This window comes from Chaetodon auriga, chromosome 17 (genome assembly GCF_051107435.1).
Source record: "Chaetodon auriga isolate fChaAug3 chromosome 17, fChaAug3.hap1, whole genome shotgun sequence".
NCBI lineage: Eukaryota > Metazoa > Chordata > Actinopteri > Chaetodontiformes > Chaetodontidae > Chaetodon > Chaetodon auriga.
The window spans coordinates 1,652,665-1,670,631 of NC_135090.1; the positions used below are offsets into that span (position 1 = coordinate 1,652,665).

Genomic DNA, 17,967 nt, shown 5'->3' on the forward strand with positions numbered 1-17,967 from the left:
ACATCGTCATCAAAAAATCCATTCTTCTGTCTTCTTTCTCCCCCTCTGTGTGTTGACTTTTTTTTCTGCCCATTTCTTCCACACTAATGTGTTTGTATTAAAAGGCTGGTCAAGTTTAGAGGTTTTCTGCCTATATCCTGTATTTATATTTATTTATTAGTTGTGTTTTAACATGTGCTTTTTCAGTCATTATAGATAGAACTGATACATTTAGTCAATTAATCAGTTAGTTGGTCAACAGCAACTATTTTTATATTATTTTAATTGTTTGAGTTATTTTCCAAGGTTTAATTTCAACACTACCCAGTTTAGGTTTTGCTGTTTGGAGCATTAAACATCTTTGTGTTTTGGAATTTTTGCTAGACAGAAATTGCAACTAGAAGATATCACCTTGGGCTTCAAGTAATTCTGGTGGCCATTTTTCAATATTTGTCTGTCTTACCGGGTTCTCTCCATACTCTCCAAGTATGAAGTTTTATAACTAGGTTCAGGAACAAAGACCACGCCCCAAAGAAATCCCACTTCCACACAAGTAAATAAGATAAACTGATTCATTCATTCCCCCTTCGACTCTGACTTTGCACGATACCTGATAAACGGACATTACAGCAAATCGCCCACCTTACACCATGGACTAGCAGCTCATTTTCAACCCTTCAGGCAGTGATCTGTTCAAAGTCCTATCCATCTCCTAACATCCATCTCCGTCAGCACACTTGGTTATGCTCAACAAACCATATTTCCCAACGCTCTCTGCCTTCAGCCTCCAACAACTCTGACATCACTGGTCCCTCTCCTGCCAGAATCTCAAGAGTAACATCCCGTCTTCAGTAAATGACTCCCTGACCTGCTCGAGGTTGAGGTTAGGAAAAAACACCTTGGCACATAAGCAACATAATAAGACATTACAACGAAACTCACTGGGGTATAGGTTGTTATCCTTGACTGTGCAGCATGGCTCAGTGGTGAGAGATTTTATACATACCACATTTGCATTCAAAGCCGCAGGGTGCCTGCAGCAATTCAACCAAGGAACTTTACTACCTGTGCTGAACATCATCCCATCCAGCCGCAGCTTGGACTCTCACCACTTCTCCCAGTGGCTCACTGTCTCTCAGCCCTGAATAAACAAATCTCTGCCATCTTCTTTAGTCCTCCCCCCCGCAGCTACCCTGCCATCCATCACCCTCAAACTCTGATCTGGACAACAACTATAAACTGCCATACATCATCCATCTCCAAAATGACTTCTCATTGTCACGCCACTATTGAGTTCCCCTCTCCTCATACAAATGGAAAGTCTCAGCAGAAAAAATCAATAAATCAAGCAATAATAATAATAATAATAACGACAATAACAAAACCATTATCAATCAATCATTACAATAATTAAGAAATATTCCCTTACTCATTTCACATTTCTTCTAGCCCTCAAACACACCGAACACTCCTTTCACTTCTCGGCCACTTCAACTACATCATTTGCATCATCCCTCAAGGTCAATGCATTTGCTACACCTCCTTTCAATTTCCTCCTCTGTTCCATCTTCCCAAGGCCATGTCATATTTGACGATGTGTGCAAAATGGAGTCAAAGCCATGGCATCAATTCCTATCCCCACAGATCTTTCTTTCATGTCAACCACGTCACAAAGCCAGAAGACATCCACCTGTTCACATATGCAGCCCCTTCCATTGGCTTTGGTGGTTACCATGGCGGACGGTGATTCTCAACGACAGCCCAAATTCACAACTCTTACCCCTTCTTTCACCATCTGCGAAATTTATCCAGTCATCATAGCAGTCATTCTTTGGGGGAACGAATGGTCCAAGAAGAACATTGCTATTAAGTCCAACTGGCCACAAAACGCTGACCCCATTTCTTGTTTCAGAATACTCAAGCAATTGCCACAAGCCTCTGACCCTCCTCTAATGGATTCTCAAGATGAAAACTTTCACTGTACAAGTCTACATCAGCGAAATTAAGTCCCTCCTTGTCCTATTCTCACATCAGCTTGTTAATCACAGGTCTATGCGAGGCCGAACTACACTCCACATCAAACATTTGTTTGACATTCGTTGAAGGCGTTCCCCGGCCTTCTACGCTGCACATAGTTCACAGCTACTATCCTGTACTACCAACCATCTCAACACACAGCCATGTCTCGACTCTCGATCTCCATATATTCCTCTGACTCCTACGTACCACCTGTTATACAGCTAGACTAACCATCCGCGTTTTTAACTAGATTCATTCCTAAGTCACTCAAAACTGTCCATACCTATGAAAACTATGACTAGCCAGTCAAGCTTCCCCCCAAGATCCTCTGATGGTCTCAGAAATGGGCCAAGCAAAAATCTTATCCAGATCTGGAAGACATTCATTGTGCTCTGAGCCGCCTCTACCACTTACTGGCAGGTAATCTCTGACAACGTCATCAAATTCTCGCCCGGTGGACTCCCCCTCCATTCCTCATGTACATCCTCTATAATCTGACAGACATCAGAAGCACCCATGAGCAGTTCCCTTAAAGTTTCTTTGGGGCTTTTACTGAAATCCGAAAACATCTGAAGAGGCGGCTCCCCCACCCTTAGCCTCAACTCCCCCAATTCCATCCCATCTCTATGCCTGTGGCTCACACTGGTCCATCTCTACCCATCCGCAGCCTAGACCTCTTCCTTTGTCCTCTTAACCCTCACCCTTCTTACCCTACACTGCCATGCATCTACCATCACCCCTTCATCCCTTGACCCTTCATAATATGTATTAAACCATTATAAATCTGTATCTTATTGTCGTGGTCTTTGTTAGTGAATTTTATATTACTGATTATATAGTAGCATCTACAGTAACCTCTTTAGGAGCCACCATTGTTTTGAATGAACCGGCTCTTCTCTTGCTGTTGATATGCCTAATTCACACCTGCCTGTAGCTCCCAGTAGTTCCTCATAGGATGCTGATTGGTCCAAACCATTGTAGTTTGGACACAAACACATCTATCTCACATCTCACAAATCTAGCTGCTTCACAAGATAAAAATGCATATTAGAAAACTGCAAGACATTAGATTTCCTTAAGTTCCTGCAAGTACTGTAGAAATTGAAAAGCAAAAGAGTGTACTTTGTAAGGAAATAAACTGAAAATAAAGTGTTCCTTCAAAATGCTGAAAAAAGCTCTGTTAGCAGTCAGAATGCGCCCTTGGAATGGTTTGATATTTCTTTTGCGGAGATTAAATTTTATCATAGCAATGGTGCAACAGCTCCACAAAGGTCATGGGCTCACCAAAATCATGAAGTATTATTCTCTGAGGACGATGACTTTTTTCAGCTAATATTGGTAAATCCAGTTGTTACTTGTCAACACCTTGCACATAAAATGTATAATTTGTCCCGTGTCTACTAGTCACCAAACTCATCAGAGCTATGAATATATTATAAATCTATATTTAAAATCAATTAAATATGATGCAGAATTATTACCACACAGAAAGAATTCCAAACTAGCAATTAAAAAGATTTAGCTAAGACAGTATCATGAGAAATTGCAAGCAAATGGCTTATTTTAGGTATGCTGTGAAGTCCTCAACAGAAAATTTAAACAGCAAGAGAGCGCAGAGAGTTTGTTTGTGGCCATTACTCATTCCTGAATATCTCTAATAAAATTGCTTTAAAAATACAAAACATGCAACTATACAGTGTCTCTGAGGCAGAAATGATTGGGGTGGCAGAATTTAATTTTAGCCCCCTTACAAATCTCTGCCTTTTTCCTGTAGCCTAAACCTTTAAGTACATCAGCCTCAGACAGACTGAACATGCAAATCTGTCTCCTCCATGCTAGTCAGGCCCCAGCTGGTCTAGTCTAGTCTAACAGTCTAGTTCGCTAAAAGCACAATATCGTCATGTGAAACCATTGCTTAGTTAACAAATAAGCTCCTCTGGCACCAACAAGCACAAACCTTATATGGATGCTTGCTAAATAGAGAAAAATCACTGATGTGGCTAATGAGTTAGCCTTCTACTGCAAACCATGGTGCTGCTCCTTTATCCAACCCTGTCTCTTAGAAATGTGATCACTGCCTGGATTCTGTTCAGAGACAACATATTTTTTTAAGTAAATCACACATTTACTGTACATTTACTTTACTTTGGAGTCATGGGGGAGTGGTTGTGGGAGCGGGTGGCAGGCATACCAAGTATAGGACTTCAACAACAGAATCCAGTATGTGGTTATGTTTAGGACAGGGGCGTCCAAAGTTTTTTCCAAGAGGGCCAGATTGGACAATGTGGTAATGCCCAAGGGCCAACAGTCCCTGCTGACATTATTTGAAGGAATAAAAGTTGCCTATAAATACACTGTTGTTTAATAGTTTGATTTTCAATGGCACAGCAAATAACAATGGAACCAAATGTAACAAATCAGATAAAATAAAGAACAAGCTATCTAAAAGCTAATTACCTGGAAGCTACTAAATATTTTCACTTCAAGACAATCTTAAATATGACTTAGTAAAGGTAAGAAAAAGTGATCTAACATTTAAGTTCAACACACGTGAAACTTGCCCTGGTCTTTTATCAAAGATCATTCAGAAAGTAATCTTTTGTGTTATATCTTCAGTTTCAACAGTGAAAAAATGTACTCATCAAAACTTTCGAACAGAAATTCAAAAGACTCTGATAATCAAGCAACAGCTAACTTACTAAGACTAATGAGAAGGGTGATACTAAGATCTGGATTTCAGTACCCAGGGCAGGTCTGGTTTGAGAGCAGTGGTTGACATGTGTAAAACGTCACGCAGGTGGGAGCCACTTAGCCTTGATCTCAAGCAGTTCTTGTTTAAGTTCAGAACAGAGAATGTCTGCTCACACAAATATGTGGTGCCAAACAAGCTTGGCAATTTCTTTGCAAATGTTCACATATCTGCAAACCTACTATTATCCAGCTGCCAGTAAAAATGAACGAGAGAGAGATGCCGGTGCTGACCGTGCCATTCATTGTCACACTGCAGCTCAATCAGCTGCAGCTGCAGGTGAGGTGGAGCATCATCACGGTCAATTCATTTTTAGTTTGTGCTTTTCATGAGGTTTGATGGCTATAAGAAAAAAAGTAAAATAGCTATTCTTTAAAATGTGGTTTTAAAACTCAAAACTTAGATTCAGCATTTATCTGAAAAATATGGCTGCATCAGTATTGAATAGCAGAGCTGTCTTGCAAATGATTAACAGCCAAAAGATTGAGTTGGAGGGATGGATTTTTCTGTTCCACATAATGGTTTGTTTTTCTTTCAGGTTGTGCTATCATCCGTCCTCCCAGAGATGGAGGGATAAGGTATCGAGGTCTGACACAAGAGCAGGTAAGGAATGGCTGCTGCCACACTGCGATTACAGCACCACAAAGTCACTGCAGTTCAATACAGGTCATTCGTAAGGGTCCATATCAACCTGAAAATTAAAAATTACACAAGGTCCACTTAAATATTCTGGCTCTGATGAAACTTAAAAATGTTTGCATGCATGAAGGTTCGTCTTTGTGTTGTTACTCTTTTTTTATTGTCGTAGCCCATAATGTGTCAGAATTGATTGAAAGCCAAATTGATCTGTACTAAGATCATCTTATCAGCAAAAAATGGCTTCAATTATAACATGATTTGCATAAACCTTAAAAATTTGGGTTAAACTAAGACAGGCCAGGAGCCTTAAATGTGGTTCAATTTGCACTGTATCTACAACAGTCATGTAATACTCACAATTTTGCTGATCTCTGTTTTCACTTCAATGTAAATTTTTTATCATGTTAAGGTCCTGTCAGTGAAACGCAACACTTCCTGCAGATGTTTCACATTAAATGCCAATAAAGAGAGGTATTACGCTCTTGGAGCCATTGGCCTGCTTTTGATATGAAATATGTGCATGAGAAGTCTTTATTCCATTCCTGGAGTTGCTAAATGGTGATTCTTACATGACCTGTTGTTGTACTGATGGGATTGTTCGGAAATGTTATGGTTTAGGTTTGAGTTTAGTTATTTCCTGTTTTATGTTGTAGAGTCTTTCCTCATGTGTTGTGTTTTGTTTTATTTCCTGCATTTGTTTCCTTCTCTTCCATGTGGTTGTAGATAAGTTTCACCTGTCTCTTGTGAGTGTTCACTTTCACTAACGCCCTGTTTACACGTACACAGATATTTTGAAAAACAGAGACATTTTCCTTCGTTTGTGCCCTTTGTTCACACACAAACGGAGAATTTGCATCTGAAAACGATGCATTCTAACAACTCCGGCCAGAGTGGATATTTTGGAAAACTTCGGTTGCACGTTTGCATGTAAATGGAGAAAAACTGAGTTTTAGGTAGCCGACATCACATTGTACACCAGAACGTGCACCTGCGCCAAAATTGCGATCTGTGTTTACATTTTCATTTGGCTTTGGTGATCATGGATGCATTCAGAGTAGCTGTCGCATTTATGTTGGGGCAAACCCTTTTTCGTATGTTTGCATTTGCAAATACAGCTGCTCTATTATATCGAGGAGCAGAGAGGAATGAGTGCTCGGAGGCCAGCAATTTTGCAACAACCCCCCCAACACGAAGAGTCAGTCTGCGTCACCACCAGCGTCGACGGCATACATACACAGATTAGTGTAAACGAAAAGTTTTCTGAAAAGGGACACATGTGCACGCAGTTATTTTTGAAAACGGAGAGGGTGAAATCCGTTTATGAAAACAGCCAACTACGTGTAAACGGAGTGTTAGTCAGTGTGTTCCTCCTCTTTCAGTTGTCAGGTGGTCTGTGTTTGTTCCCTTGTTGTGCATTTGTTTCCTGCCTGTGCCATACCTGTTGCCATACTGCCAAACATAATAGGAAATGTACATTATGCTGAATTAATCAAATTTACAGCAAATTAAAACCGGCAGATATCAGAAAACAAGGAGAAAAGTAACTAAAACATGATCAAATATAATTAAGACAATTAGAAAAAAAAGCCTAGATCAACTGAAGGAAAGAAAATTACTTGAGAATTTACTGATGGTAATTTCATTAACAAGTGTTTTATGTAATGGGACTTTTATAATAGGATCGTGGAACAAATTGTCTACATCTGCAGAAGGAAAATGCAACCCTCATCCAGAAACCACTGTACGCTAACACTACAACCCAAATTTAAAAAAAAGTTGGGACACCGTGTAAAACATAAAACAGAATGCAATGATTTGCAAATGTTTTCTACCTATTCAACTGAATACAATGGAAAGATATTCAGTTTTCAAATTGATTAACCCTAATAGTTTTTGGTAACATACATTCTGTATTTGATACCAGCAACACGTTTCATAAGAGTTGGAACACAGGCATGCTTACCACACTATTACATCAAATCTTTTACCAACACTCAGTAAGTTTTTTGGATTGAGCACGCTAATTGTTGAAAGTGAAATTCTTTTCCACTTGTGCTTGATATACAACTTCAGTTGCTGAAGAGTACGCGGCCTCCATTGTCATATTTTGTGCTTCATAATGCCTCACACATTTTCAGTGGGAGACAGGTCTGAACTGCAGGCAGGTCAGTCTAGTACCTGCATGCTTTTATGACGAAGCTACACTGTTGTGACATGTGCAGAGTGAGGCTTGGCATTGTTTTGCTGGAATAAGCAGGGATGTTCCTGAAAAAGACGTCTGGATGGCACCATATGTTTCTACAAAACCTGTACAAACCTTTCACCATTGACAGAGGTCACAGATGTTCAACATTATCCACACCATGGGCACTAATAATGACAGTTAGGTATGTAACTGCGGTTCTATGAATCCTGGATGACCGCCAGAGGCGGTGCCTTAAGCACTGAATGACTCCATCTCACACATGTGCAGGTCGAGAAGTAATACCAACAAAGTCACCTGTGAGTGACCCCTTGACGACCCCGGACAGGCTATAACTTCCGGTGTCGTCAGAGGATCTGTTCCTGCAGAATCTTCTCGTGAAGCCACAAGTGTTCTGAGTGACTGAACGCTCTGGCGGTCATCCAGGATTCATAGAACCGCAGTTACATATGTAACTGTCGTTCTATTTCATCCTTCCTGACCGCCAGAGGCGGTGCTTTAAGCACTGGATGACCAATACCAACAAAGTCACGAGGAATCCAAATGCATACCTCATTGACTGGAAGCAGAAGAACTTGGTAGGAGGACCACACCCAGCGGGTGAGGAGAGGCAATGTTTACCTAATAGAACCTTGCAAAAGTGCTTGGTGATGCCCACAAGGCTGCGGCGCATATTGCCTCCAGGGGCACCCCTCTCAGGGCCGCCCATGATGTGGAGACGCTTCTCACAGAGTGGCATCTCACGCCAGATGGCAGGGGACAACCACCCGCCTTATATGCGTGACAAATGACGTCCATGATCCAGTGAGACAGACGCTGTTTGGGGAGAGCACAACCTTTCCTAGGACCACCAAAACACACAAAAAGCTGGTCTGACTGGCGTATACCCACAGTACTGTCCACATAGGCTCTCAGAGCCCACACAGGACACAACAGCACTGTCCTCTCGTCCGCCTCCCCTACTGGTGGGTCAAACCGAGCCAGCTGGATAGGCTGATTAAGGTGCGAGTTTGACAAAACCTTAGGCAAGAATGCGGGATTTGGCCATAAGGTGACCCCTGAACCGTCTGAGTTCCACCGTAGGCAAGAACTGCTGACCGACAAGGCATGAAGCTCACTAACACGTTTCGCCGAGGTGACAGCGAGGAGGAAGGCAGTCTTCACTGACAACCATCGTAGGCCTGCCTGTGCCAGGGGCTCAAAGGGTGGCGAGCATAGAGCATCGAGCACCAAAGGTAGGTCCCATGCCAGAGCTCTTGGCAGTCGTGGGGGACTTAGTCTCCGAGCCCCCTTCAAGAACAGGGACACCAACCTGTGGCATCCCACCGTGTTGTTATCGACTGGAACAAGTCGAGATGAAATGGCAGCCACGTACACCTTCAGGGTAGAGGGGGACCGACCGCTATCCAGGAGAGACTGCAAAAATTCCAAAATAGAAGGCACAGAGCAGTGCACAGGGTCCTCATGCCTTCCTGAACACCAACCAGAGAACAGCCGTCACCTGTTCTCATACTGCACCCGGGTAGACGGTGCCCTGGCGTTCAGAACAGTATTCTGGACGGTGCCTATACACTCATTCAGCAGTGGGTTGGGCCCTGCAGAGGCCAAACCCACAGCTGAAGACGGCAAGGGTTGGGATGCCACGCCCAGCCCCCCAGCTGAGACAGGAGGTCCTTCCTGTCGGGGAGGCGCCATGGTGAGCCGTGACAGAGCCTGTGCAGGAGAGGAAACCACGTCCGTCCTGGCCAGAAGGGGGCCACCAGCAGCAGTCTGTGGCCCCGCTGAAGAACCCTCTGCAGCGTTGCCATGATCAGAGGGACTGGCGGGAATCGCACCGGGCGATGCGCTGGACGCGATCGCGTGGTGCGATGGACGCGTTGGCCGCGAAAATCACTCCCATCGCGTCGTCCCATCGCGCCATCGCTTCATCGCTCGAGTTGAAATAATTTAACTTTTGCGGCGAATTCGCGTGAAGATGTGCCGCGACAGCCTATCAGCGTTGAGATCGTCATCGACGTGCTGACGTACGGACGTCCTGGTGTTCCTTCGCCGCGCAAACCGAATCGCCAGAAAGAATGGAGGAGCAACACCGCTCACCCAGAGCTGTGTGACAGTTCCTGTGCCCTCTACAGGGTCAGGAACAAGAAAGACCAGGCCTGGGTGAGCGTGAGCGAGGTGTATGGACTATGGTGGTTAGCGATGGTGGTTATCTCAGCCATGGTCGACGAGAGAATGAAATGGCGGAAGAAATGTTGTTGTTTGGGCGGGCTCGTCGCGTGACGTGATGCCGCGACAAGGCGTTTTTTTGCATATTGGACCAGCATCAAAACTGGAGCGTGTAGCGCGACGCGATTTCATTTGACGCGCGATTAAATCGCTTTTGGTGGGAACACGGCGTAACCCCGTGTTCCCACCAAACGCGATGTCGCAAGATCGGGCGACAAATTACATACAAAGTCAATGCAAAGACGCGATCTGAAGCGTCATCGCGCCGGGCGATGCGCTGGACGCGATGGACGCATTGGCCGCGAAAATCGCTCCCATCGCGTCGCCCCATCGCGTCATAGCTTCATCGCTCGAGTTGAAATAGTTGAACTTTTGCGGCGAACTCGCGTGAAGACGCGCCGCGACAGCCTATCAGCGTTGAGATCGCCATCGACGTGCTGACGTACGGACGTCCTGGTGTTCCCTCGCTGCGCAAACCAAACCGCTAGAAACCATGGAGGAGCAGCTAATTGTTGCCGACACTGCTCACCCAGAGCTGTATGACAGTTCCTGTCCCCTCCACAGGGTCAGGAACAAGAAAGACCAGGCCTGGGTGAGCGTGAGCGAGGTGTATGGACTATGGTGGTTAGCGATGGTGGTTATCTCAGCCATGGTCGACGAGAGAATGAAATGGCAGAAGAAATGTTGTTGTTTGGGCGGGCTCGTCGCACGACGTGATGCCGCGACAAGGCGTTTTTTTGCATATTGGACCAGCATCAAAACTGGAGCGTGTAGCGCGACGCGATTTCCTTTGACGCGCGATTAAATCGCTTTCATCGCGTTTGGTGGGAACACGGCGTAAGTGATTTTGAATTCTGGCACTAGCTATATTCTTCTACACTATGTAGCCTACCGCCTATGTGGTGATTACAGTTCGCGGTAATGCTATAGAAAGGTCTGCTTAGCGTAGGGGGGAGCATGGACTTACAGATCACTTTATTATTATTTATTTATAGTAACAGCATTTTATAGTGAGCAGCATACATCTGTCTTCTACAAATCCTGACCACGTTTGCAAAGTTTGGATGAAAACAAATGCTGGTCTGCAGTGCGCACTGCCGCTATGTGTTTAATTTCACTTTTAAATTTAAATTAACAGGTAGGCTAATCAAAAACAAAATTTTCTGACCTACATGTCGCGGGTTCAAATGCATCAAATTCCCACATCCAGTTCATGCTCTGGCAGCTGTCTAGGGTGTTGAACCAGGTGACAGTTACAGTACTACTCGGAGAGGAGCCGCGGCCTCTGCATTCCTGTGGCTTGTTTGCGAATCACACATCTGGTGGTGGTGGTGGTGGTGGTGGTGGTGGTGGGGGGGTCTGTGTGTACTATGAAATTGAATCCTGGCGGCGCCACTGGTTGGAAGCACCGTCTCCAGTCTTCTAGCCATTACTTTAGCGATAATCTTAGCATCTGTGTTAAGCAGTGAAATGGGTCTATATGATGTGTAATTGGTAGGGGACTTATTGGGTTTCAAATTAAGACTTATCAGTGCACTCCTCAGGGAATCTGGGAGACGACCCTGTTGAAAGGCCTCCTCATACATAGTTAAAATTAATTTATCTTTAAATATCTTATAGATATCAACTGGAAGACCATCAGGGCCTGCGGCTTTACCTCCCCTCATATTGGTAATAGCATCCGCGATTTCTGAGGCTTTTAGTTTCCTATCCATATGTACTTTAGAATCATCTGTTATGGAAGGAATATAGAGATCGTCCAGGAATTTAGATTGTGTTTCCAAATTTTCTGAGGCTTCGGATGTATGTAATATTTTATAGTAGATGGAAAAGGTATCATTATTTTCCTGAGGGTCCGTTGATATTGCTCCACTCTGAGTTTGAATTGCAGTAATTGCATCCAATGTTTTTATTCGCCAGGCCAACAATCTCCCCGGTTTTTCAGTTTGATCATAGTAACTGTTTGAGCCGAATTAAACTGTTTTCTGCTATTGATGTGGACTATTCCTTGTATTGGGATTTAAGTAATGTTAATTCTTGTTTTGCTTTTGTGGAGCCATCCAAAAAGGTCTCTCTTTCCAATTGTCTAATTTTGTGGTCAAGCTCGTTCATTTTTAATTTGAGTTTGTTTATTTATTTTTGAACTGGTATAAGATATGATCATTCATCTGATGTACGCCTTAAAGGCCTCCCATTTGACAACAGCAGAGGTCTCATCTGTATTTGTAATAAAGAACGACTCAGTTTGTGCCTTTAAAAATTGTAGGAAATTTGAATCGGAAAGCCATCTGGGATGAAATCTCCATCTAGGAGTGCCTTTAGTGAAGTAGGAGAGTGCTCTGACAGTAGTATGCTGTTATAGTTACATTCTATCACAGAGGAAAACATAGAGCTGGAAATCAGGAAATAATCTGTACGTGAGTATGATTTAAATCGAGGAGAATAACAGGAGTTTGTGGTTTGTGGGAGGAAGCCGGAGTGCCTGGAGAGAACCCACGCATACACGGGGATCGAACCGGCGACCTTGTTGCTGTGAGGAGATTTATTAGACCGGCTGTCATAAAGACAAGGAAACATAAATATCTTAGAAATCTTTCAAAAACTTGTTTAAAACTAAAAATGTTATTGTTATTTATTTGGCAAATAACAAACTGAAACGAGTAAACAGTCCTTTTTCACACATAATAACCAAAAAACTTAATATTTTGTATGGCCTCCTTTGGCCTTGATAACAGCTTGCATTCTTGCTAGCATTGTTTTTATGTACTTTTTGACAGTCTCTTTGTTATTGAGTTCCAAATAGTTTCTAGCTGTTCCCACAGACTTGCTTTAGATGAAACTTTTCAATCAATCAATCAATCAATCAGTCACCTTTCATACATAAAAATGCAACACAAGGTGCTTGACAAAGGATAAAAACAGGATAATAGAAAATAGAACACAACCACACAGACACACACAAATACATACACCCACCCATGATAGTGGTGAGTGTGTGTGAACAGTTTCTCTCCCGTGTCTTTGCTGACCTTCACTCATCAGTCTTGATTTACTCAGCCAATCAAGAATCCACATAGTCTGTGCCTCACACACACACACACACACACACAAACACACACCCACCCCAACGTAGCTGTCGGTATAATAACATGGCAGGGCACTGAGGAATCAAGAGAGGAAAAAAACAGCCATGGGGAGCTCATCCACACTGCAAGGGGTCGCAGCCCACAGGGAGCGCCGCCGTAACAGAGGCCCCTGACCCAGATAGACCGGGATGGACTCCACACACAGGGCAGAGCCCCCCAGTCCTTCGGGCCCAAGGAGTCCCCAGGACGACGCCCCAGCGGGCAGGCCAGACACACCTCCCAGCGTGGAGACCCCCCATGAGGAGACACTGGAGCTAAAACGTAAAAGACAATGGAATAAAAAGACCTGAAATCTAAAAGACAATAGAATAAGAGACCTAAGACCTAAAATAAAATCGAATAAAACGATGGAAAGGCTAAAGACAATAGGCTAGGATAAGACAGTAAAAGAAATCAATTAAAAGCCAAACTAAAAAGGTGAGTCTTGAGCCTCCTTTTAAAAACACCAACGGTCTCTGCGGTCCTGATGCCCTCCGGCAGGCTGTTCCAAAGCCTCGGACCATAATGGCTGAATGCCGCCTCCCCGTGGGTTTTGGTCCGAACCTTTGGAACAATTAAAAGGCCAGTGCCAGAGGACCTCAGGTCCCGCGAGGGCTGGTATGGTAAAAGCAGTTCAGACAAATAAGATGGCCCAAGACTGTTAAGACACTTAAAAACTAATAAAAGCACCTTAAAATCAATCCTGAAACACACGGGGAGCCAATGCAGCGATTCTAAAACTGGTGTAACGTGATCCCGCCCTCTGGTCCTCGTCAGCACACGTGCGGCTGAGTTCTGGAGCAATTGCATTGTTATAGATAGTCTTTTTGGGAAGACCAGAGAGCAGGGCATTACAATAATCTAGACGGCAAGAGATAAAAGCATGCATCAGCACCTCTGTGTTAGCCTGAGAGAGAAACGGGCGGACTCTGGCTATATTTTTAAGGTGGTAAAAACCTATCTTTGTTACATTTTTAATATGAGGAATAAAACTAAGCTCAGAGTCGAAAATGACGCCCAGGTTCTTAACGGATTGTGAGGGTGTAAAACCTTGTAGTTTTGGTAAAAGTGTCTCTCTCTGGCCTTCAGGACCAATAACTAAAACCTCTGTTTTATCCTGGTTGAGCTGTAGGAAGTTCTCTGCCATCCATGACTTGATGTCTAAAATACAGTTTAAAAGGGTATCAATAGGCCCCGTGTCATCAGGAGACACGGCAATGTAAAGCTGTGTATCATCAGCATAACTGTGGAAACTGATGCCGTGTCTCCTGATGACATCCCCAAGGGGAAGCATGTAAAGATTAAAAAGTACTGGACCTAAAATTGACCCTTGGGGCACCCCACACTTCATTTCGCGGGTTCCAGAGGAACATGCATCCAAACTTACATAGAAACAACGGTCTGTGAGATACGAGCAAAACCAATTTGTGCGATCAATCTTTGAATCCACTAAAAACCAAATTTGTTCAATAGGATTCAAATTTGGCCTTTGACTTGGCCAGTCCATCAGTTCCAGTACTCCAGATTCCTTTTTCTTGGTCAAACAGCCTCTGCACAGCTTTGAAGTATGCTTGGGGTCATTGTCTTGTTGGTATATGAACCTATGACCAATCAGATTCAGTCCAGAAGGGATTCCATGATGCACTAAGATGTTGTGGTAGCTGGTCTTCTTCATGATACCGTTGATTTTCACTAATTTGCCCGCGCTGTTTCCACAAATGGAACCCCATACCATGATGGCATCTCCACCATGTTTCACTGTGGGTGCAATGCATCTGGCATCAAAACGTTCTCTAGCATTTCTGCGGACATAAACACAACGATGCTAAACGAAAACCAAACCAGAGTACCTTCTTCCAGTCATCAACAGTCCAGTTTTTGTGCTCCCTGGCAAATCTGAGGCGTTTTTGAATGTTTGCAGGAATGCAAATAAATAACTATAATTTAACATATGAATCAAGAAATAATAATGTGCTTTACTACTTTTTCAGTTTTTTTTTTTGTAAATCAGTAAATTTGAAAATTAATGGATAACAATAATAATTATATTTTAGCATTAAAAATATCATTTCAGTTAAAGAGCTTCTACATATTGGTGTATTGACCATTACAGAAACATAAAAAATGATTTTGGTAATTACCAATGCTGTTAATTTAGGGCAGCTGTGGCATAAACCTTACTTTGGGTGGTGGTCTAATAAATTTGTTAAGCACTGTATGTTAATTATGTTTATCTTTTCATTTATCAATGTACCCTGGACAATCCTAGTTGTATCCTAGGTACCTACTCCCTATGTCATAGATGACGTTGTCCACTTTAAAGGGTACCAATTTATGAATCAGGATCATAATGCTGCGGGTGTGTGATAAGTAGGAGCCTGAAATTATTTGCCCTGGCCATCTCCTTTTTATCTTTATCACTTCATCTGACAGTAAATGGGTTTCTTGGAGATATACAACTAACGATTTAATTTGTTTAACCCTGCTGAGCGCTTGCTTCATTTTGGCCAACTTCACCAAACCTCTAACATTCCAGGATGTAAACTTCAAATTTACATTAGAAGACATATAAAATAAAATCACGTATGAACATTTTCAACCAGGCCATATATGTAATAGGAGGGAATGATGTAAACTGTAATCTTGTTCTAAAAACAATTGGATTGTATGTCGTTATCCCACACTTCAAAATTAAATGTACATTTATAACCCCTAAAATAATCCCAGCACTGTCTCCGCAAACGAGACGGTGTACCTTCCCTGGTAACATTAAGAGCAAACTAGACATCCAACTCATCCACTAATGAGGAGCAGTCATGAACTGATGAATCTCACAATAATCAAACTCCCCCGCCCGCACTCGGCTTAATGCAATAAGCGAACGAAATATACGTAGGTTATATGTGTATCTGTCTGGTGTGTGATATTAAAACCACATCAGCGTATAGTAACAAACAGGTGCAGCCTAGGAAAGCATAGTTACCGTGTGCATGAGACAGACAGTACCTTTCCTTAGTAGACGAAAACAAAGTTCAGGTTGAATGTTCACATCGTCTACTGCCATTGAAAAGTTCAGTCACTGACAGTGGTCATCCCAGTGTAATCCCACTAGTCATAGCCAGCCTGCCAAGTTTCTTTGTGTCAAGCTGTCATTTTAGTTTTTATTAGTTTTAGTCACATTCATACTCTTTTTAGTCTAGTCAAGTTTCAGATGACTAAAAGTCTGAGCATTTTAGTCTTATTTTAGTCAGAATTATCCGTGACTATTTTCACCTAGTTTAATCGACAAAAACTGATGACATTTTAGTCTAGTTTTAGTCAATGAAAATTGTATTTTAGTCTCCTTTTAGTAATGCAGTTCCAGTCAATATAGTATAAATACCTAGTAGCATAGACAAATCCAAAATTTTCTTTTAGCCAAACCAAAGATGCACCTCAGCTGGCCGGCCATCGGTCCCGTTCTCTGTGTCAGTTGTCTGTCGTTAACACTAACCTACCGCAGCTACATCTTCTAAAAAAGCTGCGAGTGGGGATTGAGGAAGTGATGTCGCGTGCGACGGCGCAGTGCGACCTGATGCAGCCCCTGAAGTGAGACACAGGAAACAGAAATACTGCAAAATAATAATAACAACGCAACTAAACGAGACGAAATAACGTTATAAGATTTCGTCTCATCTTGTTTTAGTCAACGAAAATGAAGAGACATTTTAGCAGAGTTTTTATTTTGTAAACATTTAGTCTTGTTTTTATTTGTTAACAATATTGCATTATATATTTAATCATAGTATTCGTCACATGACCAGCATTTACGTTGCGTCTCGTCTCATTTTCGTCACATGATAAAGGTTCGTTGACGACGATATTTAGTCATAATTTTTGTTCATAAAAGCAACACTATTCTTCACACAATCATGTCTGTTTTTATTGCAGTGCTGCCTGAGGGATCAAAGGTCACAGGTATTTAAAGCTGTAGTAAGTAACTTGTATAAAAGTAATTTTTTGGCTCCATTGGTCCCATCTACTGCTCCTACTGCGATTTGCAAGAATCCACCATACCCGACACAAAACAACCAATTAGAGCCAGAGGACTGTCTGAGGTAGTGTCTGACACCTGTCAATCACTACTCACACACGCTGCGAACCGTCCCCTCCCTCCGCTCATGTTGCCGGCTGCCGCTCAGTCAAACAGCTCTGTGAGCAGCGTCAGGAGGCTAGAGAAAGCTATGGCGGAGCAACAGTCACCCTCAAAGGAGAAACTGCCCGTACCACCGCTGCCAACAACAGCATACACGGCTAAGACAACAAATAACCATAAAGCTAATATGGTGATTGTTACAGCAACACTCCACAGCGTGTACGATATGTTAGCGACTGTGATGTAGCAGCTGGGCAGCGTTAGCTTGTTTCCGATGCTAAGGCTAACGTTACTGGTTGTCACGACAGCCGCACAGATGCTGCAGGGAGGAGGGGCTTGGAGGCAGGGCATGAGTGCAGCAGAGAGGGAGGGGGAGTGACGTGGAACTTGTGTTGGTTCAAATTTTCAGGCTAAGTCTGCTCTCTTCTCCATCTTACCTACTGCAGCTTTAATGTTGGTTTTTGACATTTACTCTTATGTGCAGAGATGTCTCCAGATTCTCTGATTTCTTTGATGATATTATGGATTGTAGAGCCTAAATTCCGTGCAAATGTTCAGATATTCTTAAACTGTTGGACTGCTTGCCCACACAGTGTCACAAAATGGTGAACCTCATTCCATCCTTGCCTGTGAATGACTGAGCCTTTCAAAGATGCCCTTTTCATACCCAATCATGATAATATCACCTGCTACCAATTAGCCCCATTACCTGTGGAATGTTCCAAAGAGGTTTTTTTAAGCAGTCCACAACTTTCCCAGTCTTAATTGCCCCTGTCCCAACTTTTCTAAAAGGTGTTACAGGCACCAAGTTCAGAATGAGTGTATATTTACAAAAACAACCAAGTTTATCAGTTTGAATATTAAATATTTCGTCTTTGTACTGTAGTCAATG

General features: G+C 42.9%; 1 protein-coding gene across 4 annotated transcripts in view; it reads left to right on the plus strand.

Annotated features, from left to right (window-relative positions):
* Window positions 1-17,967, plus strand: part of gabbr1b (gamma-aminobutyric acid (GABA) B receptor, 1b) — a 285,160-nt gene that overhangs the window by 87,715 nt on the left and 179,478 nt on the right. For all 4 annotated transcript variants that reach the window (XM_076754414.1, XM_076754413.1, XM_076754415.1 and 1 more), the window contains one exon: window positions 5,286-5,350. In XM_076754414.1, the coding sequence (XP_076610529.1) occupies window positions 5,286-5,350 (65 nt within the window). The remainder of the gene's footprint in view (window positions 1-5,285; window positions 5,351-17,967) is intronic.